The sequence below is a fragment of the Panthera onca genome, chromosome A1, assembly GCF_046562875.1.
Source record: "Panthera onca isolate mPanOnc1 chromosome A1, mPanOnc1 haplotype 2, whole genome shotgun sequence".
NCBI lineage: Eukaryota > Metazoa > Chordata > Mammalia > Carnivora > Felidae > Panthera > Panthera onca.
The window spans coordinates 107,734,862-107,759,231 of record NC_138339.1 but is presented as its reverse complement, the minus strand read 5'-3'; the positions used below and the strand labels follow the sequence as shown (position 1 = coordinate 107,759,231).

Here is a 24,370-nt window from a genome sequence, read left to right as displayed (position 1 = left end):
GAATAATTAAGACTTCTGGATTTTTCGTGTGTGTTTTGAGTTTCTTGTCACTTTGCAAGATAGCCTTTCTATCACTTGAAATATGTCACAGAAAGAGATATTATGTGCTTCTCATAAATATTTTTATTCATTTTAACAAAATGTAAAGGCAGTCTCTCTTTCTCAAGGAAACCAATCTCATACTGAACTGAGAGAAATTATTTTTGCTTATGTTTTACAGACTTTGAATAATGAGATGAGTACAGATGATGACAATGAATATGCAGAAGAAAAGGAAAGTTACATCTGTGCAGTATGTCTGGATGTTTATTTCAACCCATACATGTGTTACCCTTGCCACCATATCTTCTGTGAGCCCTGCTTACGGACTCTTGCCAAAGACAATCCTGCAAGCACTCCCTGCCCGTTGTGCCGGACAATTATTTCCAGAGTCTTTTTCCAGACAGGTAACTGTTCTCTTTCACTAACATGATTGCCTGATTGTTCTGACTACAGCTTTGTTCGCATTCTTAAGGTACTTTATAAATGATTATAGAACATTATTGAAAATCATATACAGGATGATTTCTTATTCTCTACTTTATAAAACAGTGCTTGCCCAACTCATAGAACTGTGTGAAAATCATAGAATCCTAGATGAAAAGAAGTTCTCATGTCTAATCTCCTACTTTATGCTGAGATCTTTTCTAAGATATTCTAACCAGTTGTTCAGTCTTGGCTTGGACATTTCTTTTTTTTTTTTTTTTTAATTTTTTTTTAATGTTTATTTATTTCTGAGACAGAGAGAGAGCATGAGTGGGGGACGGGCAGAGAGAGAGGGAGACACAGAATCAGAAGCAGGCTCCAGGCTCTGAGCTGTCAGCACAGAGCCTGATGCGGGGCTCGAACTCACAAACCGTGAGATCATGACCTGAGCCGAAGTCGGTCGCCTAAACCGACTGAGCCACCCTGGCGCCCCTTGGCTTGGACATTGCTAATGGCAAGGGCATTTCATTAAAACTTGAAGCAGCCCTGTTGATTATTTATTCCTCATATCTGCCTTTTACTGCTACTCATTCTTTGGCCCTTGTTATTTCCTCTGGAGTCTTTGAGAATAATTCTGTAAATATCTGAGGAAAACTCATGCCTTTCTCCCTACCCTCCATGTCGTTTCAACATCCTTATTCTTAAGGTTTTTCTTCTTGAATGAGAAGAAGTAAAATTGGAGCAAGGATTTGTTTAACTAATTATCAGTAAAGATGAAATATAATTTTTAAAACATACTAATGGAGGGGCGCCTGAGCGGCTCAGTCAGGTAAGTGTCCAACTTCAATTCAGGGCATGATCTCTCATTTCATGAGTGTGAGCCCCGCATTGGGCTCTGTGCTGACAGCTCGGAGCCTGGAGCCTGCTTCAGATTCTGTCTCCCTCTCTCTCTGCCCCATTCCCTGCTCGCACTCTGTGTCTCTCTTGCTCTTTGTCTCTCAAAAATAAATAAACACATTACAAAAACATACTAATGGAGACAGGAAAAACTAATGAATGTGGAACGTAGAGAATTGCTAAGGAAAAAGGGAAGAAGGATAGAAGTAAGTAGAGCTAACGTTTATGGAGGGCACTACTTTGTGCCACCCATCACAGGAAAAAATGCTATCTCCATGTTCTGCAGGTGAGGGTGGATGAACAGATACACAAGCCAGATGATGCTACATAGTAACTATAATTAGGTGAAGTATTTGGTTTTAAATATTCTGCCACCTGAGTTAAAATAAAAGTAAGGACACAATTAAGTGATTCTCATGATTCATTAAAAGAAGTATCCCACTTCCCAAGAGTAAGCAAAGGTTTTTCTGGCGCTTGAAAGGGAATTTTTTATGTGATTTCTCTTCCAGGGCATACTAAGAAGTGGAGTAGGCAGTGTCCTCAAAAACATCTTCAGAGCAAGTGGCCTATCAGGTTTCCTGACATCTTCTGGTATACTTTGATAAAAGCTCAGGAAATACCAGAGTATAAATTAGGGAAAGTGACATTGCTGGTAGCCAAAATGTTATGGTCTAATTTTCTTATAGAAATAACTTTTTAAATTATAGAAGTAATACAATTTCATTATGGGAAAAATCAGAACATCCAGTTAAAGTTCTAAGCTCAAAATCCTCTATAGTCCTAACATTTAAAGACCACAGTGAGTGAGTATACTTCCAGAATATTTTACATACATGTACTTAATTATTTTTCTTACAGAAAAAAATGTGACTATATTGTACGTAAGGCTTTTAACCTGCTTGGATTTTACTTAAAACTCTTGTGATTATATCATGATCTACTTAAACTACCAATATTATGGGACATTTAGTTATTTGTCATTTACTTAATTGCTGATATATGGAGATAAATATTTGCACACATCTCTGAGCATTTCTTTGCGAGGGATTTCAAGAAGTAGAACTGGTAGTTAAAGCTGTTGTGTGTTTTAAAGCTTTGTGTATGTTGCCAAACTGTGCTCAAAAACTGTTATAAGCAGTATTATACAAGAGCTTATTTTCTCCACATTCAGGGCATTTGTTTTTCTTGGCCATGACCTTTGCTGATTTTTCTTATGGTTTGTTCATCTTTTTCTTGCTTATTAACAAGATTTTTTTTTAAATTAGTGTCAGCTTTTGTCCTATGGGGTAAATCATTTTCCTGTTTTGTCATTTGTATTTTAGTTATGTTTGTATTTTATGGATGTGCAGAACTTTTATGTGGTCTCATGTAGTAACATAGGTCTTTAATATTTCTAATTTTAAAGTTAGGAATTAAAAGGCCTTACCTATTAACTACAGAATTATATAAGAATCCTCTTTATCTACATTTATTTTAGGTTTCCATTTTGTCCTCCTATCCCATATTTAACTCCATTTAGCATCTTGTATGATGCATGGTTTGAGTAAGAATGGAGTACTTTTGGGGTGCCTGGGTAACTCATTTGGTTAAACATCTGACTTTTTTTTTGGCTCAGGTCATGATCTCATGGGATCTCAAGCCCTGCATTGGGCTCCAAGCCAACAGGGGGTGCCTGCTTGGGATTCTCTTTCTCTCCCTCCCTCTCTGCCTCTCTCCTGCTCATGCAAGCTCTCTCAAACAAACAAACAAACAAACATTAAAAAAAAAAAAAAAAGAACGGAGTCCATTTTCTTCCATATCCTTAGACATTTATCCTAGTATCATTTGCTGAACAATCCTTTTTTCCTATTGTAGTTAAATTGTCATTCTTTAAAAAGTAATAATAATTACTACAATGTAAGTGTGTTTCTTGACACCTTTTTATTTTCCATTCATATTTCTATCTTGCCCTATACCTCTTAAAATTATTCTAGACTGTGTTTTAATAACTCACAAGTGAATTAAAATTATAAGTTATTTGGAGATAATTCATAGTTTTTAATTGACATTTATATAATATTGGGTGATTGTTATTGGATATCATCTTAATAAATTTCTGCAATTTCCTTCCTAAAGGCTTTGCACAATTCTTATTAGTTTTCTGCCTGTATATTTTTTGTTGTTGCTATTGTAAATGAATTTTTTTTCCTCTTCTGGTTTCAAATGCTTTTGGTGATACTTTGGAGAAGTTAGTTTACAGTCTTAGAGTATTCTCTTAACCTTACTGAACCCTGACAGTTACTTATTAAGTGAATGAATACTCTCAGTTACTTAATGTCAGCATTCCAGTTGCGAACAAAACGGGATAATTACTGTCAAAGGTCAGAGTGGGAAAGCTGTCATTTCCTAAAGGAACTCAAGATATTTGGCCAATGTTTCAGGGGTTGGTTCTAACATAATTCTGTTATAGTAACTCAGTGGATAGAGATAATAATGAAATTCCCCCCAGATTTATTCCATAGACTGTACCTCAGCAAAATGATTTTAAACTTGTACTGTAACATTCACTGGTTAGGCAATTGTGCTTAAATTAACAGTATTGGATGTGATCTTGATAAAGTAGTTAACACATGAGAAGTTGGGAAGAGGAAGTGGGAAAGGATAAGTAGAAGAAAGGGTAGAAGGAGTTGATACCTATTTTTTTAAGGTAAGTCAAGATATACTGTTGAAAGTTGATCGAAAAAAAGTTGTAGCAGACACTCTTGGTTGCTAATTAGTACCCATTACATCCTTCTTTTCTAATATAACTCTGAGTTTTATTCTCAAGTATTCAACTCTCCTAGACCAGGTGGCTCCTGGGTAGCAGACCCCATCCTTGGCTTCCTTTGCCAGTGATTGGTTTACAAATCTGCATGTGGTCCAGTTTTGACCAATGACATGAGAAGAAAGTTTGTCTTTACTCTTAAGACATGAGATAGAAAAGCCATTCTCTCTCCCATTGGACATAAACAAGAAAGTGTGTAACAGAGATAGTTTTTGGCAGCCATTTTATGAATAAGTGGGGAACCCGCTTGGTACAAAGCCTTTATTTTTGAGAGCACAACGAAGGAAAGAAAAGAACATGAGGTCTTGGGGTGCCTGGGTGGCTCAGTCGGTTAGGCGTCCGACTTCAGCTCAGGTCACGATCTCACCGTCTGTGAGTTCGAGCCCCACGTCGGGCTCTGTCTGTGCTGACAGCTCAGGGCCTGGAGCCTGCTTTGGATTCTGTATCTCTCTCTCTCTCTCCCCTCCCCTGCTCATGCTCTGTCTCTCTCTGTCTCAAAAATAAATAAAAACATTAAAAAAAAGATTTTTTTTTTAAAAAGACAAGAACATGAGTTCTTGATAACCTCATTTAACCACTGAGTCAGCCAGCTTTGAAGCCCACACTACCTTTGGATTTCCTGCTCCATTAAATATTAAATTTACTAATTAACTAATACAGTTTGAGTAAATTTTCTGTTAGTTTCATCCAAGAGCATCCTAACCAATAAAAGCATACTAATAAAATGTAGTCAATAAGGAAACTAAAAATGATATGATTCACAAAATTTTGACAGGTTAAAAGATAGTTTAAAAAGACTTAAATCCTCTTGGAAGGACATCAATAATATTTAAAGATAATAAATAGTAAAGAGGTTTCTGGAATGGTTGCATGAGAGGCTCAATCTTTACTCCAGTAAAACAGCTATTTAACTGATACCACTATGCCACTATTCTTGTAAAAGGTTGTACCATCAAGACCTTGTAGCATTTGGATATCCACATGCAAAAGAAGGGTGACTTTGGAGCCACACCTTACACTGTTTACACATACACAAACATACACACACACACACACACACACACACACACGCACACATGCTAATTAAAATGGAACAAAGACCTAAATGTAAGAGATAAGAATATAAACCTCTTAGAGAAAACATAGGTGTAAAACTTTTTGAAATTGGATTAGGCAATGGGTTCTTAAATGTTGCACCTAAAACACAACCAAAGAAAAAAACAGATAAATTAGACTTTATCAAAGTTGAAAGCTTGTGTGCCACAAAGGGTATGATAATCAAAAAGATAGTAATAAATGTTGACAAGGATATGGAGAAATTGAGACTCATATATATGTTTGTTAAAATATAAAATGGTGAAGTCACTTTGGGAAACAGTAGGATAAGTCCGGACATGGCAGATTCTAAGTTTGCTTAGGAGATTGGGAAAGTTCTGGTGTGTCCCAAATTAATTAGAGTCCTTTTGTCTTGAAGGTGAGAACGACACCAGTGTAAGCAGGTTTAATCCTTTCAGACCAAGAGCTCCCACATCAGCACCCCAACTCTAGGTCTCTACAGGGAGGTGCTACATGCCACGTAAGAGGATCTACAGGCCACCTAAAATCAGCAGGCCAAAGACAGGAAAAGGCCGTGGTATATAAGCATTATGTGGGGTAGGAGTCATCCAGGTGAGAGAGGAGAAATCCCTCAGCCAAGGATATCATGGGAAGGTGTCCTATTTTCTTGAATTGACTATCTGACTGAAGCCTTCAAACCAAGCGTGTCACTTCCCCTATTGTGGACTGACACTGAATGATCTTCCTGTAGGCAGTCCTACTACAGACCCAGTATCCATTGATCCAGGATCCCAACCCATGGTTATATAGTAGATGGGAGTGTCCCAGGTATTGCAAAGCGTGCCACAGAGTGAGTGTATCCTACTTCCCAACTGTGAAATGACTCACTGCTGTCCCCCCTCCCCATTCAGATGCACTCAAACCTCAACAAGAATGATTTCCACTCTTGTTCCACCATTTTCCTCCATTCAAACTCCATCTCCATTTTAACCACACACAACCCCATACCCACTACTCTTGTGCCTTTACCGGGCAGAACTAGGTGCTGATGAGCAGATATCCCAGTGAACTCCACTGGAAATAGGAAAAGGAAATACGTAAGTCTTTACCTTATGTATAGAAGTCCCTAACTAAATAAGGAAATGACATTTAAGCTAATCTAGAATTTTAAGCATGGAAGAGGCCTATGATGTTTTCACCAGGGATATTTTGGCTGACCCAATAAATGGGGGATGTTACTGGCATCTAGTCACTAGGGACAGGGATGACAGATATCCTAGAGTGTTTGGGCCAGTCCTGCACAGTGAAGAATTATTCTGTGTTCTGTCTGATTTCCTCATGTCCTGCTGGGATTTGTCCAGGACAGATAACTCATCCCAAAGAATATTGCACTTCCTCTTTTTATCTACTGTGACAGTCTATAATTAATTGGTCATGGTCTATTGTCCCTATTAAGAGCATTTCACCCTTTCTCTTATTCTCTACCACTAAGTCTGGTCTGTTAATTCTTATGCTAATAATGGTTTTGTTCTTGTGTCCATCCATGCCTCTTTTGTTTTTCTGTTCATTTTGTACAGAATAGTCACTAAGCCTGAAATCCAAACTCATTCTTTCTATCAGTAAGAGTACCTAATTTTGTCTTCCAGTGCAGTCATTCTCAAGCTTTAATTTGTGGATTATTTTTATTATAAAAAAAGAAATATCAAAGTAAGCATAATATTTAGAGCAGTGTTTCTCAAACTGTGTCAGTGAAAACCCACAAACTGTCTTAAAATCTTCAGGGATTAAAAGGCAATGCTTACTTTGCACCTGTGTAAGAGGGGCAAGAAAGTGCCATTTGCCAGGGGCCTTAACTTTCCTGGTGAAACTCATTTTGTACCCCTGTGGTACCACCTTTACAATTTTTACTGTATCTGTGTACCACCTGAATTATTTTTTTAAGAAGTTTCCTCATATCAACACACCTTTTTTCTTAAATACTTATATTAGCTTCATCCTTAGCAATGTATTTGTGAATGTATGTGTTTGATGCTCTACTTAATATACTTTTTTTTTCTAATGTACATTAAATAGGTAACTTTTAAATGTTTAAACATTTTCATTCAGTATCACCCAAAATCATTTCACATGTTACTAGTGTTTTGCAAACCAACTCTTCAACACCAATGACTTATTCTTACAGAGGTTAATCTCCAGAAAACAAAAACAAAAACAGGAACGCTTAAATAGTCCCTGGGGATTGGGAGGGGAGGTAGAAATAAGAAGGAGTAGAACAGATCATTGTCATTTTGTTTTTTGTTTCATTTTGCCCTTCTATGCTGTTGGATTTTTTAAACCAGAGCTATATGTGACTTTGACAGTTTTAAAAGTAATAAACTGCATCATTGGCTATGATGTGGTGCACAGGGAAGATAGAATTTCTGTCTTTCTTTCTTTCTTCCTTTTTTTTCTTCCTTCCTTCCTTCCTTCCTTCCTTCCTTTCTCTTTCTTTCTTTCTTTCTTTTTTTCTTTCTTTCTTTCTTTCTTTTTCTTTCTTTCTTTCTTTCTTTCTTTCTTTCTTTTTCTTTCTTTTAAATATAATTTATTGTCAGACTGTTTTCCATACAACACCCAGTGCTCATCCCAACAAGTGCCTCTACAATGCCCATCACCCACTTTCCCGTCTCCCCCCCCCCCACCCCCGTCAGCCCTCAGTTTGTTCTCAGTATTTAAGAGTCTTTTTTCACACAGAAGACAGAATTACAGATTCTTCGAAGGCAAGGATGGATGCTGTGATAACCTTTTGAGGATCTAGTAATATATCCCTATCCCTAGGATTTCAAAAGCCTTTTTCTAAATCTTGAAATGTAACTTTACATACAAAATAATAACAGGATGCATCATCACAGTATAAAGTACTTAACATTTTGTCTTTATCTTAGCAAGAGCTCGGTAAATATTGTGGGTAAACTGGGCTTTAATAGATCACCTCTTAGTCTTATAATTCCTCTAGCAGAGGGTAAACTAGCTATTCTTGGGTGATGAAACAGTTACTTATATGATTCTTGAGTGCTCCAAAGTCATTAAAGGACATCAGTAAGTATAAAGTGATCACAACTGCTTGAGGTGAAAGCTTGGATAAATGCTCTCCCCTGAGAAAGTCATAATAGTAGCAGATTTCTCCTGGGCCTGAAGGGTTAAAAATGATGATAATTACTTTTTCATTATTCTGGTATAAAATTATGAGAACAAAATATTGTAGCAAATACTAAATGGACTCACTAAATTAAAATGGATAAGTCATTAATTATGGCTTACCTAGATATTAAAATAGGAACTCCTAAATATTAACCTCAGTTCAGCATAAATTGTATAATTATAATGATTCACATATTGTAAAATCTGTAACTCCATTTTAACAGTATCATATTTAGAATTTTGGGTTTGGTTTTGTCCCTGTTCTATATGCCTCTGTCATCATGCTGCATATTTAGCTGGAAAATGGGACTTCCTAAGCAAGATTTTTAGCTTTGAACAGCTTATGAGTAAAGAATATGAAAATGAGGTTTTAATTTATTTTCTGAGGACACACAGATAAATACTCATCAGTGCTGGATGAGGTATTCCTGGTTGGCCTCCCTTCCCAGCATGCAGAGCTTTTCTGGACCCCAAATTCTATAGGGGATGCACTTACTAGTAGACCTTACAGCCACCCAGGGTGAGAACCTGGAGTCCTGAAGAGATTTATATTACTGTATTTCTTTGATTCAAACTAGTCCTATTCTACTGAATGCAGGCTATGATAGCAGCTTATCTTTTCCCCTAACTTGTATTGTTCCCTTTAGAGGTGAGCATTTTTTTCTCTATGTGCTTAGGCTTTCCATGGCTCATATAAGAGAGAGTTCAAGTACTTTCTAGAATTTAAAGTGAATATCATCACATCTGTTCTCTGATTGGTCTGTGTTTACTTCCAATGAATATTTTCTTTTTCACTCATAAGGAAGTCTCTGAAAGGTTGAGGATTTGATTCTGCATTTTTTTAAACTTTCTCCAATCATCAGCATTAGATTCAGTAAATTCTTGACCATCACATATAGAATGAACTAAAGAGATGATGAAGTAGGAAAAATTGTAAAAGATTTTTCCCTTTTATCCTCTCTCCTGAGCCAGGATTGTACTCTGGTTATTCTCTTGCTACACCTGTAACACATTTTTCCCTTTTTTGTCTACCTGTTTATTTCTACCTTTTTTTTAAGTTTATTTATTTATTTTGAGAGACACAGAGACAGTGCGAGACAGCGTCTCATGACCTGAGACGAAACCAAGAGTCTGTCGCTTAACTGAGCCACCCAGGTGCCCCTGTTTCTATCTTTTAATCTTGAGTCTTATTGAGGGCAAGGACTGGGTTTTTCTCTTTGCTGCCTATGGCATAATAACTGACATAAGAGATTCCCAGTAGATATATACTGTATGTGTAGACACATCAAAGTTGCATCAAATGTGAATTTGAGGGAATTATGTTCGCTTGAATTCAAATTAAAAAGTTTACTCTTGTTTTCTTTCTTAAAGAGATCTAAATTTGTTGTCAAAATACTGTAACAATTTTTCATGCTCTTGCCATTTTAGTCAAATTAACGTCTAAAACTACTGTTTTCTTTTGCTTTACTCTAGAACTGAACAATGCCACAAAAACATTCTTTACTAAAGAGTATTTGAAAATAAAACAAAGCTTTCAGAAATCCAGCTCTGCAAAATGGCCGCTCCCAAGCTGCAGGAAAGCATTCCATCTTTTTGGAGGTAAGGAAACGAATGCAAAAATGTTTGGTAACTTTGTCTAAGGTCTCTTTTTAAAGCGATTTTTTCCTAACTAAAATGTTAGGGGAAACATTTCTGCATTGGTCAGGTTTAAGTAAGGATTTTGCCAAGTATCTTCTTGCTGAAAGCATTAAATATAATAATAATAATAATAATAATAATAAATGAAGAAAATAGAAACTGTGTAAGAGCAAAATTTGAGAAAAACACATGATTAAAGTACTTTGCCTTGCTGTCAATAACGTTTAATATGATGTTTAATAGATGAATGAAATTCACCTCAAAAGTAACAGATTTGACAAAAGCTGTATTTGACAAAAGCACTAGTATTCTTTATAAAGATCCTGAATAATTCATTATCATAGGTAAGTTGACTTAGTTTTATTATTTTACAGTTGTCCCACAAGTTTATGACAAGTAGCAAATAGCAGAGACTTGGTGTACAGAACGTCTCACAGGTACACAATGGAATAGGAACACCAGTTTCTGGGTTCAGGTTTAACTAGCTGAGTGACCTCAGAAGTGTCATAATAACCTCTTCTTTTGTTTTGATTTTCTCGTATGTAAAATGGGAGTATATAAATGTGTGCAACTGAATTAGTATAGTTGTAAGGATCAAAAGAGCGAATGGGAAAGCACATTCTAAATTATAACTAACTATACTACAGGTAGAAGGAATTAGCAAAATAAGGGCAAGGAAATTTCTGAAACCTTTTTTACCTTTGAGAATTTGTTACCGTGGAATGATAATCATACAATATGGACATAAAATATAATTTCTCCTTTAATAAAACAATGACCAGAGCATAAAATACTGTGTGGTTTTAGTATTTACCACTTGTGATATTATGGGATCTGTTTGGAAAGCTCCAGATAGGATCGTCAGGGAATGGAGCCGGGGAGCTTCTACAATAAGACCTAAAAAATCAGTACCCCACAACATAAACCAAAAGGAGATAGAAATGGAGCCTGTATGGTTGAGGCAAAAAATAAATTGATTTATGAAATCCCTGAGGTACGAAGAAAGTAGTTTTAAGGACAAATATAATTTTATAGAGCAGTCTGAATGAAGAAAATAGTTGAAGGACATTTTACAAACATATGCTATTTTATAAAGTAGTAACTGTAGAAACTCATCCACAAATTTGGTATAGACACATTTAGACATATGAAAGCAAATATAAGAAAATGAATTTTCTTGAAAGATCTCATCCCAAAGAAGAGAAAATTTAAAGGATAACTTGTATGCTTTAAAAGATTCCTTTGGATCCTACATACTGCTGTGCACACAAATTTTGAAAAGAATGAAGCGCCTTTCTGATAAGCCCACAATTTCCTTCACCTTTGTGTATCCTGAGATACTGAAGCTGTAATTTAAACACTACCTTCTTTGTGATTTCATCATATTTGTCCTCCCCATAAGAGTTCCACAGAACTTAAGTTGTTAAAAGTTTTTACGGAGGAGGTTCAAAGTAGCTTTGTTATATAACCCAACTTAAGAAATATATTACTATCAGAAAAAAAAAAAAAGAAATACATTACTGTCAAGGGTCTGTGGAGCTAAACAAGAGTTGAGCTGTCAGGCTCAGCCAAAATTGAAAGAGTTAAGCCTTTGATCACTTGGTGCAGTGGTATAAACAGGAGTCTAAAACTGGAGGAAATGCTGATTCTCCTTACCTCAATTCCATTTTGGAACAGTGCACTGATCCAGATTCAGGCAGATCAGCACACATGTCAAGATCATCTGACTAATGAGGGGTCCCTAAACAAAAGGCAGTGGCAGTTTTAGCCCTGAAGGTGTTCGTAGGGGGAGGGGGGAGGGGTGGCAGTCAGCTAAAAGCAGAAAAGCACTGGGTGCTACTTAAGGGGGCGGGGGGCGGGAAGTGTCTTCAAGTTTCCCTGTTCTACCCCTTTTAAAGGGGTCCCATTAGAGGCACCTGAACAAGCCTTCTGCCCACGGCCTCATAGAAAGAACCTAGGAATGCCGGTGTTGGGCCTAGGGATGTAAATATGTAAAAGAGCATCACTGGCCAGGGAGACATAAGGGCAGTTTGTCCTGTAAAGTCTGTCAGATAAAGCTCTGTGTTTGCTTATGGTCAGGCCTGAAAAACCATTCATAGGATTTTAATCATAAACCAGACTCCTTATTTGTCTGTATTCCTGAATCACCTTCTGTCCTTTTTGTTTACTTCGTGTTCCTCTGAATTTTGCATTATTTCTTTATACAAGTACACACATGTATATTTAATCAATGCTATTTACTTTTGCTTGTTTTTTTTTAACTTTGTAGTGGTAACAGTATATATAAATTCCTCTACATTTGCGTTGTCACTTAGCATTATATTTCTTGGATCCATCCATTTCAGTCCATTATATGAATGTGGCACAATCTATCCATTTTCCTGTTGATCAACAATAGAGTTAGCCAGTTCTTTATTATAAACAGCTGCTATAAACTTTCTTTTCTTGTCTACTGGAGCATGAGAGTTCCTCTAGAATAAATGTGGGTAGAATACTTCTGGGTCATAAAAAAAGCACATTTTTACCTTGATTACCTAAACCAAATCATTTTCCTAAATGCCAGTACTGATTTATCATCACCTTTGTCTGCCACATTCGGTGTTTTCAGTCCTTGAGATTTTACCAGTCTGATAGGTATAAAATGGTATCTCATTGGGGTTCTAATTTCAATTTCCTGATTACTAATGGGGAATAAACATAGCTTTATATGCATATTGGCAATTGAGTTTTTTTCATCTGTGGAATCCTATATAAATTTTGTCCATTTTCCTATTGATGGTATTTTTCCTGTTAGTTTTTGAGAGTTTTAAACTATTTTCAGAGCATACTCCTTTTTCTCTTAATAATATGAATAGCAGCTATCATTTCCCAGTTGTGGTTTGTATGTTCTCATTATGATCTCTTTAATAAATTGTGGCTTCGCATTTGCTTCATCATCTTTCCAGTCTGTATTATCTGCCTTATGAAATTCTTCTCTATCCCCAGTGTCATACAGGTATCTTCCTGTATATTTTTCAAATAGTCTAAAGGTATTTGGAATTGACTTGTATTGTTGTTTTCTAAGTTTTGTGAGGGTTTTTGTTTGTTTTGCTATATTGTAGATAGGGATTCAATAATTTTGGCCTTTTTTCCTATTTACTTTAGCTACCATTTGTTGAAAATAATTCATCATTTCCCCACTGATGCACATTGCTAGTCTGTCATATATTAAGTTTCCATGTATGTGGGTCTATTTCTGAGGTCTTTATTCGGTTCTCTTGGTCTTTTTGTCTAATTCTTGGCCAAAACCATACTTTTTATTAAGTATAATTGAAATACAATGTTATGTTACTTTCAGGTGTATAACATAATGATTTGACAATTCTGTTCTTGGTTGTCTTTTTCCTTTGCCACTTTAAATACATCATGCTATTCTCTTTTGGCTTGTAAAGTTTTTGCTAAAAAATCAGATGATAGCCTTATGGGGTTTCCCTTGTATATAATTGTTTTCTTTTCTCTTATTGCTTTTAAAATTCTCTCTTAACACTGGGTGTTGTATGGAAACCAATTTGACAGTAAATTTCATATATTAAAAAATAAAAAAAAAATAAATAAATAAAATAAAATAAAATTCTCTCTTAATCATCACTTTTTGCCATTTTTATTAATGTGTCTTGGTGTAGACCTTGTGGTTCATCTTGTTAGGGGCTCTGTGCTTTCTGGACTGGGATATCGGTTGAGAAGTTCTCAGGTATTTTTTTCTTATTCCTCTTTCTCTTTCTCTTCTCCTTCTGGGATCTCTGTAGTGCAAATGTTATTATTCTTGATAAGGTCACAGTTTCTTTAATCTGTTCTCCCTCTTTCTGCCAGTCAGCTTCATTGCTTTCCAGTACCCAGTCTTCCAGATTGGTGATCCGTTCTTCTGCATTAACTAATCTGCTGTTGATGCCCTCTAGTATGTATTTTATTGAATTCATTATTGAACTCATCAGCTCTGACTGGTGTTTTTAATATTGTCTGTCTCTGTATAATTTCTCAATGATTTCATCCACTTGTGTCTTAAGTCCAATGAGTATCTTTAAGACCATTAATTTTTTTATTAAATATTTTATTTTAATTCCAGTGTAGTTAACATACAGTGTTATATGAGGTGCATGTGTACAATATAGTGATTCAACAATTCCCTATGTCACCCAAGTGCTCATCTCAACAAGTACCCCCCTTAATACCCATCCCTCATTTCACCCATCCCCCACCCACATTCCGTCTAGTAACCATCAGTTCTCTACAGTTAAGAGTCTGTTTCTTGTTTGTCTCTATCTTCTGTTTTTTTGCTTTTGCTCATTTGCTTCCTAAATTCTACATATGAGTGAAATCATATGGTATTTGTCTTTGTCTGACTTATTTCACTTAGCATTATACTCTCTAACTGCATCCATGTTGTTGCAAATGGCAAGCTTTAATTCTTTTTTTATGGCTGAATAATATTCCATTGTATATATATATACCAACCACATCTTCTTCATTCATCTGTCGATGGACTTTTGGGCTGCTTCCCTAATTTGGCCATTGTAAATAATACTGCCATAAACATAGGGGTGCATGTATTCCTTTGAATTAGTGTTTCTGTATTTTGGGGGTTGATACCCAGTAGTGTAATTACTGGATCATCGGGGAGTTCTGTTTTTAACTTTCTGAGGAACCTCCATACTGTTTTGCACAGTAGCAGCACCAGTTGGCATTCCCACCAACAGTACAAAAGGTTCCTTTCTCTCCATATCCTTACCATTATTTTTTTCTTAAGTTTTTGGTTTTTGCCTTTCTTACAGGTGTGAGGTGATATCTCATTGTAGTTTTATTTTACCTTTCCTTGATGATGAGCTATATTGAGCATCTTTTCAGGTTTCTTTTGGCCATCTTTATGTCTTCTTTGCAGAAATGTCTATTAATGTGTGACCATTACTTTTAATTCTTAATCAGAAGTACTGCTTATCTCTGATTAATTTAGCTCTTTTACTGTGATTTTATTTATTGTTCTTTCATTTGGGATATATTCTTCTGTCTCCTTTTGTCTCACTCTCTATGTTTGTTTCTGTGTATTAGGTAGTTCACCTGTCTCATGATATGGAAAGTAGTGTCCTTGTATGGAAGAGGTTCCATGATTCCCTATAATGCAATTCCCCCTGGTCACCACAGCCAGGCACTCCAGGAGTGTCTCTTGTGTGGGCTGCATGTGCCTTCCTATTATGTCTGAGCCATGATTATCTTCAGCCAGCTGCAATGACCAGCTTTGCTTGCTGTAGGCACACTGGGCAGGGTTTGCTCCTTGAGTGGTTGAGAGGCCCATGTGCCGAACAGGGAGCTTATTGGGAGGTCGGTTAGCACACAGCCTAGCCATCTACGGTTAGCCTCTCTGCCATAGCTGCAGGCCTACTGGAGGGCAGGGTTTGTTCCCTGTAGAGCCAGCTAAGAGGCCCAGTGGCAGACAGTGCAGGCATAGTGGTGTATGGGGTTATCTCCCTCCCTTTACAGGGCAGGATGCCTTTCGCAGTGGCACCATTTTGGCAGGGGCCGCCTGCAGGATGTGTTAGGGCTAGAGCTGCTTTGGACGAATGCCTGCCAAGGCAGATGAGTTGGATTGGACAGGTTGGCAGGGGAACGCTATGGCAGGGCACACAGTGCCATCAAGGTAGATCAAGAGTGTAACCACTGGTTCCACCTATCTAGGCTGGTGGAGAGGAAGAGAAATGGTGACCACCAGTACTTCTGTTCCCTGACAAATCCACAGATCCCTGCCCCTCTGGCACACATTCTAAGATTAGTCAATAAAACTTCTTCATGTATACCCCAAGCACTTTTCAAATTGCTGCTTCTGTGCTGTGTCTCAGGGTAAATGATTTAGTTTGCTGGCCTTTTAAGGGTGGGGACTCAGTTTTCTATCACCCTCTGGCTCTCTGGGGGAGTTAAGCCCACACTGATTTTTAAAGCTGCCGTATGTAAGCCCTGCTAGTTTTTAAAACTAAATATTATAGGGAGTCATCTTCTCAGTGCAGGACCCCAGTGCCTAGGTTGCCTGGCATGGGGTCTGATCCTCTTATTCTCTATGCTTGTGATGTCCCTTCCATGTGTGGCTGGTCATGCAGGGACTTTAGTTCCCAACAATGTCCACCCCTCCTATCCTTTTCAGTGTGACCATCTTTCTAGTTTTAGCTCTGGAAGGTCTATTCTGCTAGTCCTCAGGTTGTTTTCAGGGTTAGCTGCACAGATGCAGTTGTTATCTCATCATGTCCATGGAACAAGGTGAGCTCAGGATTCTTTTTTTTTCTTTTTTTTTTTTTTGAAAGAGAGAGAGCACTAGTTGGGGGAGGGGCAAAGAGAGAGAGGGAGACCCTGAATCTGAAGCAGGCTCCAGCCTCTGAGGTGTCAGCACAGAGCCTGATGCAGGGCTTGAACCCATAAACCGTGAGATCATGACCTGAGGCGAAGCTGGACGCTTAACCAACTGAGCCACCCAGGTGCCCCTGAGCTCAGGATTCTTTCTCCACCCTTTTTCCAAAACCTCAGTACTGTACTGTGTTAGTTACTAAAGCTTTATAGTAAGTCCTGATGTCCCCTTTCAAACTTGTTATGCTGTAAGAGTGTCTTGTTTTTTGTGTGGGCTTTTTGTGGGGTTTTGTTTTGTCTTGTTTTTGGGGTTTTTTTTTGTTTTTGTTTTTTGGGTTTTTTTTGTTTTTTGGTTTTTTTTTGGCTCTTTGAATTTTAGAATTATCTTGCCAAGTTCTATGTAAAATTACATTGGATTGAAGGAGAGATGTCTTATTCAATGTATGGGTCAATTTGTAAAGAATTGACATCTTATAGCAATAAACAGCTCTCCCTGTCTACTAACTAGTTTGTAATCTTCTTTTATTTAGATCTTCTAAATCTTTAATACCATATGATAAAACTTTATAATTTTCTTTACAAATGTCTTAGACATCTTTTGGTTAGATTTATTTCTATGTACTTGCTGTGTTGTTGTCTTCTCCTTTTCTGAACCTTGAGTGCAGAGTTGGACCAGTTGTACTTCAACGTTTTTTTTTTGTTTTGTTTTGTTTTATTTTATTTATTTTTGGGACAGAGAGAGACAGAGCATGAACGGGGGAGGGGCAGAGAGAGAGGGAGACACAGAATCGAAAACAGGCTCCAGGCTCCGAGCCATCAGCCCAGAGCCTGACGCGGGGCTCGAACTCACGGACCGCGAGATCGTGACCTGGCTGAAGTCGGACGCTTAACCGACTGCGCCACCCAGGCGCCCCGGACCAGTTGTACTTCTTAATTAACAGCATACTGTCATCACTAGACCACATTCATTGGTTTCCTTTTATCCCCATATTCTACTTCCCATTAAGTTTGGTTTACCTTTTTGTTTGTATTCTTATATAATGTTATGTTATTTTTTATATATTTCATATATATATGAAATATATAAAGGGCGCCATTCATATATTTTAATTAATGGAGATGGTATTATATATTGCATTCTATTTCTTTTTTTATACCAAGCTTTTAGATCCGTCCCCATGGCTATGTGTACCTCTAATCCATGGGTTCTAATTCATGCTCTCCTAAGGTGTGTGTCTACCACATTTTATCTATGCACTGACTGGAATACAGAATACTTTCTACTCCCTGCCACTGCATATAACTTTAATGAATATCCTAATGTGAACCATGTGAATATTTATTTAGTATGTAGAATTAGGAGCAGAATATCTGCATCATAGAATATAAATACACCTAACTAGAGTAAATAGTGCCAACAGTTCTCCCAAGTGACCAACATAGATATCTGTTAACAGTGTGTGAGGGTCGGGAAAAATTAGAACTCTGGAAAATGACAAATGTTAGCAGAGTAAAACTTAGGAACCCTCATTATTTTAATTTTTGTTTATCTGATCTCTGATAAGTTGAAATGACTTCAAATGCTTGTTAGTCTTTGGGATGCTTGTTTTTAAAATGCTTTGCTCATTTTTCTAAGGGGGTTTTTGCCTTTATCATTTTTCCCAAATTTCTTGCATATTCTAGGTATTAATTGCTGATCAACTTTAGACATTACAGATTTTTATCCCATTTTATTATCTGTGTATTATTTATGTTGTCCTTTATTGAAAGAAATACGTTGATGCAATTAAAACCACCCTACTTTTGTCTTACTGTGTTTTGAAGTTCCCACATCACAAATGTTTCCTCTTAAGGTTTTTTTTTTATATATATATTAACTTTATAGTTTTACCTCCTCACTTAGGTCTTTATATAGAATCCACCCCTTACATTGTTTTACAGAGTATTCTATCTTTCTTTAAATAATATCTCACTTTTCTGAATATTACACAGTGGTGCTGGGTTTTTAAAAATTATTCCATAATTATTGTTGTATAAAAATGCAATTGTGTGGGATATTGACTTCATATTTAACAACCTTCCTAAATTATGTTCACTCTCATTACAGGGTTTGGAGAGCTTTCAGTGAAGACAATCATATCTGTCTTATCTGTAAATAAACACAACTTTGTATCTTTCAGTCTAATACACTTTTTTCTCTTTTATCTTTCCATACTTTCTGAGCTAGGACCTCTGTTTGATTTTTAATAGGAAAAGTGATAGCAGCATTTCTGATATTAAAATATGCACTTTTAATATTTACCAGTAAATAGAATGTTGCTCTTTGTTTTTGGTGGATACTCTATATTAGGTTTTAAGAAATTTACCATCTGTTCCGAATTTGCTAATAATTTTGTCTTGAATAGATTTTTAATTTTGTGATTTTTTTCAGCATTTCTTGAAATGATTATAATGGCTTCACTTCATCAATCTGTTAATGCATTGGATTCCATTAATAGATTTTAATAGGTTTTCTAATGTGAAGCTGCTGGTGTATTCCTGGGGTAATGCAATATGATCATTTTTGTGCACTGCTAGACTTGGTTTGCTAAGATTTTGGCCTGAGATTTTTACATCTATATTTATGAGTAAGATTACCTCTGTTTCCATTTTCAAAATATGTTTGTCAGGGCGCCTGGTTGGCTCAGTCGGTTAAGCGTCCGACTTCAGCTCAGGTCATGATCTCACGGTTTGTGAGTTGGAGTCTCACATCTGGCTCTGTGCAGACAGGGTGCAGCCTGCTTGGGATTCTGTCTCTCTTCCTTTCTCTCTCTCTGCCCCTCCCCCACTTGTACTCTGTCTCTCTCTCTCTCTCTCTCTCTCTCAAAAATAAATATTGAAAAAAGTTTGTCAATTTCTTCTTGAGTCATTTTATATAATTTATCTTTTTGACAGAAATTTGTCCATTTTTTGTTTTAACATTTGTTAACAAAAAGTTATTTATATCTTTTCATCTCTCCTGTATCTAAAGTTGTTTTCTTTATATTATTATTATTTGCTCATGCCCTGGGTTTTTTTCTTTTTTTTTTTTTTCCCCAATCTTGCTAGATAATTTTCAAATTTTATTATTCTTTTTAAACAACAAATTTTTAAAATTGACTCTATTGTATCTTTACTTTCCCCTTCATTAATCTTTGCTCTTTATTACATCCTTATTGCTGCTCTCTTTGGATTTATTCTATCCTTTTTATGACATATTAAGGTGGCTTTTTAGGTCATTAATTTGTATCCTTTTTACTTTAAAAATTTTTTAATGTTTATTTTTGAAAGAGAGAGAGAGAGAGAGAGTGAGAGAACAAGCAGGAGGGGCAGAGAGGGGAGGGAGACACATAACCCGAAGCAGGTTCCAGGCTCTGAGCTGTCAGCACAGAGCCTGATGCAGGGCTTGAACCCATGAACCATGAGATCATGACTTGGGCTGAGTCAGATGCTTCAATCCACTGAGCCACCCACCTATCCTTTTTACTTTTTAAGAATTATTGTTTCAGGCCATAAATTTCCTTCTCAGTGATCCTATACATTAGGATCATATTTGAAAATAGGAGTCTGTGATTCCCATAGTTATAGCACCCTCCTCAATGTGCCATGCCATCCTGCCATGTTAATGGTTTCCCTAAGACTCTTGAGCCTAGTTTTCTGAGATCAGTAAGAGGAAGTAAGGTGGGAGAGGGATCTTATGTGAAAGAATACACATTCCCAAAGATGCCTTCGGATCCACAAAATCCGTGCTGTTTCCACAAAAATAAAACATTTTAACATAATTTTAGATTTACTAATCAATAAGGTTCATATAAACTCTTACTGAATTCATTCAGCCATGTCGCTAACTCACACTTAATAGAGTAGACCCGTTCCTTTTTTCCCTATCAAGTAGTGTCTTGGAAATATTGATGAGTTAAGCTAACATGTTTTAAGTGTTTTTTTTCTTACATGTCATATTTTATGCATGTATACATAAAATGCGTAACGTGGAAAGGAATGGAAGTATTCTAGATAATATAAAGCTGGCACTTTATATCTGCTGTCAGGTGCTGGTTGTAGTGATGACTGTCAGTCATTGTTCGCTTAGCTGAAGTGTCTACCATTTGCATGTATTGCATCCTCAGTTTATCTTATCCGGTTGGCATGATTTCCAGCCATGCCATGTTGCTTGGTTCCCTAAGAAACCACTTTTGCATAAATATACATGTAATGCTAACCAGCTAAGAGATTTTACCAAGATCTTTTGCAAAAAACAAAATTTCCATGCTCATTTTTTTTCTTGGTATACTCAAGTCAAAGAAATGGAAAAAAAAAGTCATGACATAAAACTCTATGTCTTAATCTCTCTGGCAGCAATAAAAACATGGAGCTGAAATTCAGGTGTCTGAGATCTCTTTATGACAAATGCATCCATTTCTTGTAAAAGCCTGGGGATCTATTTATGACAAATTCATCCATTTCTTGTAAAAGCCTGGGGAATTGTTTTATTTGGTCATAATTTTATCCGATGGTGTTAGAATAATTCTGCAAGTCTACACATGCTCAATATAAATGAAGGAATATCCACATGGAAAAGAATGCTTATCTCTAATAGAAAACAAAACAATACATGCTCCAGCAGCAGGAGTTTGAATATAACCCAGAAATGTTCTTTCTCAGAAAGTTGGAGTTAAGTCAGAGAAATTTTAAAATAGGCTACAGACTTGGTGCTGCCTTTTAGCAGAAAGTGCACTAACCTTTACATTTCCTCTGAAACTGGAATAATTTTATTCACAAGGTAATTTTTTGAAAGATCTTACATCCAAAGTATCTTTTCCTTTCTGCTTATTTTCCAGTGGCAGAATCAGACCCTGTTTTTGCTGTAGATTTACTTATGAGTTTAAAATTTATTTCAGAAGCCAGCGAAGTGTCAAAGCCTGACAGTATCGTAAACTACTTTAAAAATAACTAGCTATATACATTCCCATTAAAATGTAAATTATAGATTATAAGGAGTTAGAGAGGATACATAATGTAACTGCTCCAGCCAGTACAAAATGACCTCAACAGTCACACTCAGAGATGACTTCTGTACTTTGCTTCTCACAGGCAGTGATAGGGAGCTCACTACCTGTAAAAGGAAGTTTGTACATTTCACCAACTCTATCAGACAAATCCCTTTGTTGAATAAAATCTGCCTTCTCACAGTTTTCTTTTATTGGTTCAGGTCTGTCTTAATCTCTCTTCATGGAACTGTTCTTAAACTATACAAAGACACATTTGATGTTGTTTGCTAGTCTTCATTCCACACATGAAATATTCACATTCCTTCAACTTCCTCATGGAACCTGGTTTCTAGGTCATAGTTGCTTGTTTCAGAGATAGTAACAGAACTGGAAACTATGCCCTTTGGAAACTAGATACTAATAAAATAAACTGAGGATGAAGTATCTAGAGGTAGTAGTTTTTTCAGGGGAAGGAACTAAGATCGACAGAATCATAAGTAAAACTACTACTTGATAAGAGATGTCAAGTGCTAACTCATGATTATTTAGAATACTTCCATCCTTTTCACGTGACCCAGTATTATTCAGCTGTTGGGTCAATGAATCCATGGTCTCTATGTAAGGCAAAATAGTTCACTTTGGCATTGAAATCAAAATTAGAACATCTTTTACTTCTATATTAAATTAAGAATCCAAATTAATTAAAATACAAATTGTACATTTTGTTCAAACATCACCATTTCATAGTTCTTATTTTGAAAACTACCAGCACTTTCATTCTCTCACTCTGTCTCACCTCTCTCACATGCACACACACAAATTTCATCCTGTTTATCATTTTGCATATACATAACTTGCTTTAATTCCCTATGAAGTTGGATGTTGGCAGACAATACTACCTTCATTTACAAACACTTGGATATATAACATTAATGTATACATATTCACATTTAAAAACATTTAAAACCTACCCCCAAAGACCACGGGACATCTGAAATTAGCACTAGAGACAAATTCTCATGGTGGTTGCTGCACCTAACCTTGGCCCTGATCTGACAATTTTAAATGCTTTTCCTAATACCAATGCATTCCATAACTACCATGCAGAATATATGACAAGAAGTTAAACTGCTGAAACATGAAGTAAGATGATTCTGGTACTGGATGGACACTAGATTTTTTGAACCTCTGATTAAGCTAGAGAGGAAGTAAAGGAGCTTAGCACAGCCAAATTCAAACTGGATTGTCAATGTCTAATAAATGGTGTTATTTAATTATAAAAAAAGATTTCAGCAATGTTGAAGTGTTGCAATGTTTGACCACTGGATGACTGCTTTTTTGGCGCAATGGGCAATATATGTATTGACTGTGAATCATCCTGGGAATCTGTGGTCAATTTTGGAATAAAAAATGAAGATTAAGGAGGTGGACCTTAAGAGTGGTAATGGAAAACTTAATCCATCACTGAGATACCTAATGATCACTTTAACCTATTCTATGATCACGGTGTGTGGCATAGTCTTATGAGTGACGACAGAGGTAGGCAGAGAACTTAAAGGTACTCTGAGGATGATTCTGGGTCAGTGCAATGGCTGCAAGTTATTGTTTGTGTTTTATTACACCTTTTATCCCAAATGATCAGAAAATGTGAAAAATCTTAGTAAACCTCTACTGTTTTATAGACCTGTCACATATTTGAGATACAGTGGCAAAAGGGGATGCAGGGCTATTCTCTCTTGGTTCAGCACTGGAAGAATAGCAATCTCATTTGATCATAAGCAAAAAAATGGATGTGACAGATGAGAAGACCAGATTCAGACCACAACAATGAGAAAACAGCCGTAGAACCCTGAAAAATAGCAGGAATAGATACAAGTCAAGTTTATTATTTCTGGTAATGACAGCAGTGGAGATTTCTTCTTCTAGGATATAGAAGATACAAGAAGGTATAGTAAAAAATAATAAATGATGGGAAGAATCAGCCTCACCGACAGCATCTTGGGGGGGAGGGATGATAAATTACAAAAATCATATTAATAAATCAGAGAGCTATGGAATTTAAGAAAGCAAACAGAATTAAAATTCCAGTGTGGACAAAGTCCCCCAAGAAAGCTAATATTGCCAGCTATTTGCATGACTGGGAATATTTCCCAAGTCTGGGAATTACCTCAGGATCAGTCTTGCCATAGGCAGAGGAGGACTCTACTAGGAGTAAGAGAAATGAGCAGAGGTTTTGATAACCATATGGACTGACATGTCAGAATGGAAGAAGAGTCCAAACATTTGGCCAGTTTTCCCCATGATCCATTTGCTAAGAGCTGTGGCAGTACTAGAGACAAAGTCGTTGGCACCAAAAAGCAATTTCCTGCAGTTTTAGAGTTTAACAGTCGAGTCATAATATAGAAAGGGATCGGCAACAAATCCATAATAAGAATTCTCTTTAAGACATTTCCCTTATTTTATTTTATTGATTTTATTTTAGTTGTAATTCCAGCCTAGTTAACATAAGTGTTATATTAGTTTCAGGTGCACAGTATAGTAATTCTTCGGTACCGTACAGTGCTCATCATGATACATGCCCTACTCTTGATCCCCTTTACCTATTTCATCCACCCCTTTCTACCTCCCCTCTGGTAACCGTCAGTTCCTCATAGTTTGGAGTCTGGGTTTTTTCGCTTGTCTTTTTTTTCTTTGTTCATTCTTCTTTCTTAAATTCCACATGAGTGAAATCATACGGTATTTGTCTTTCTCCGACTGACTTACTTCACTGAGCATTATACTCTTTAGCACATTTTTGTAAATGGCAAGATTTCATTCCCTTTAATGGCTGAGTAATATTCCATTGTATATGTATACTGCATCTTTATCCATTCATCTTTCCATAGACACTTGAGTTGCTTCCATAATTAAGATATTGTAAATAATTCTGCAGTAAGTATACAGATGCATATATATTTTTATTATA

At 36.5% G+C, this 24,370-nt stretch overlaps 1 protein-coding gene across 3 annotated transcripts in view; it reads left to right on the top strand.

Annotated features, from left to right (window-relative positions):
- The window catches only part of RNF180 (ring finger protein 180), a 204,405-nt gene that overhangs the window by 138,454 nt on the left and 41,581 nt on the right, over window positions 1-24,370 (top strand). For all 3 annotated transcript variants that reach the window (XM_060635687.3, XM_060635689.3, XM_060635688.3), the window contains 2 exons: window positions 221-446; window positions 9,872-9,997. In XM_060635687.3, the coding sequence (XP_060491670.2) occupies window positions 221-446; window positions 9,872-9,997 (352 nt within the window). The remainder of the gene's footprint in view (window positions 1-220; window positions 447-9,871; window positions 9,998-24,370) is intronic.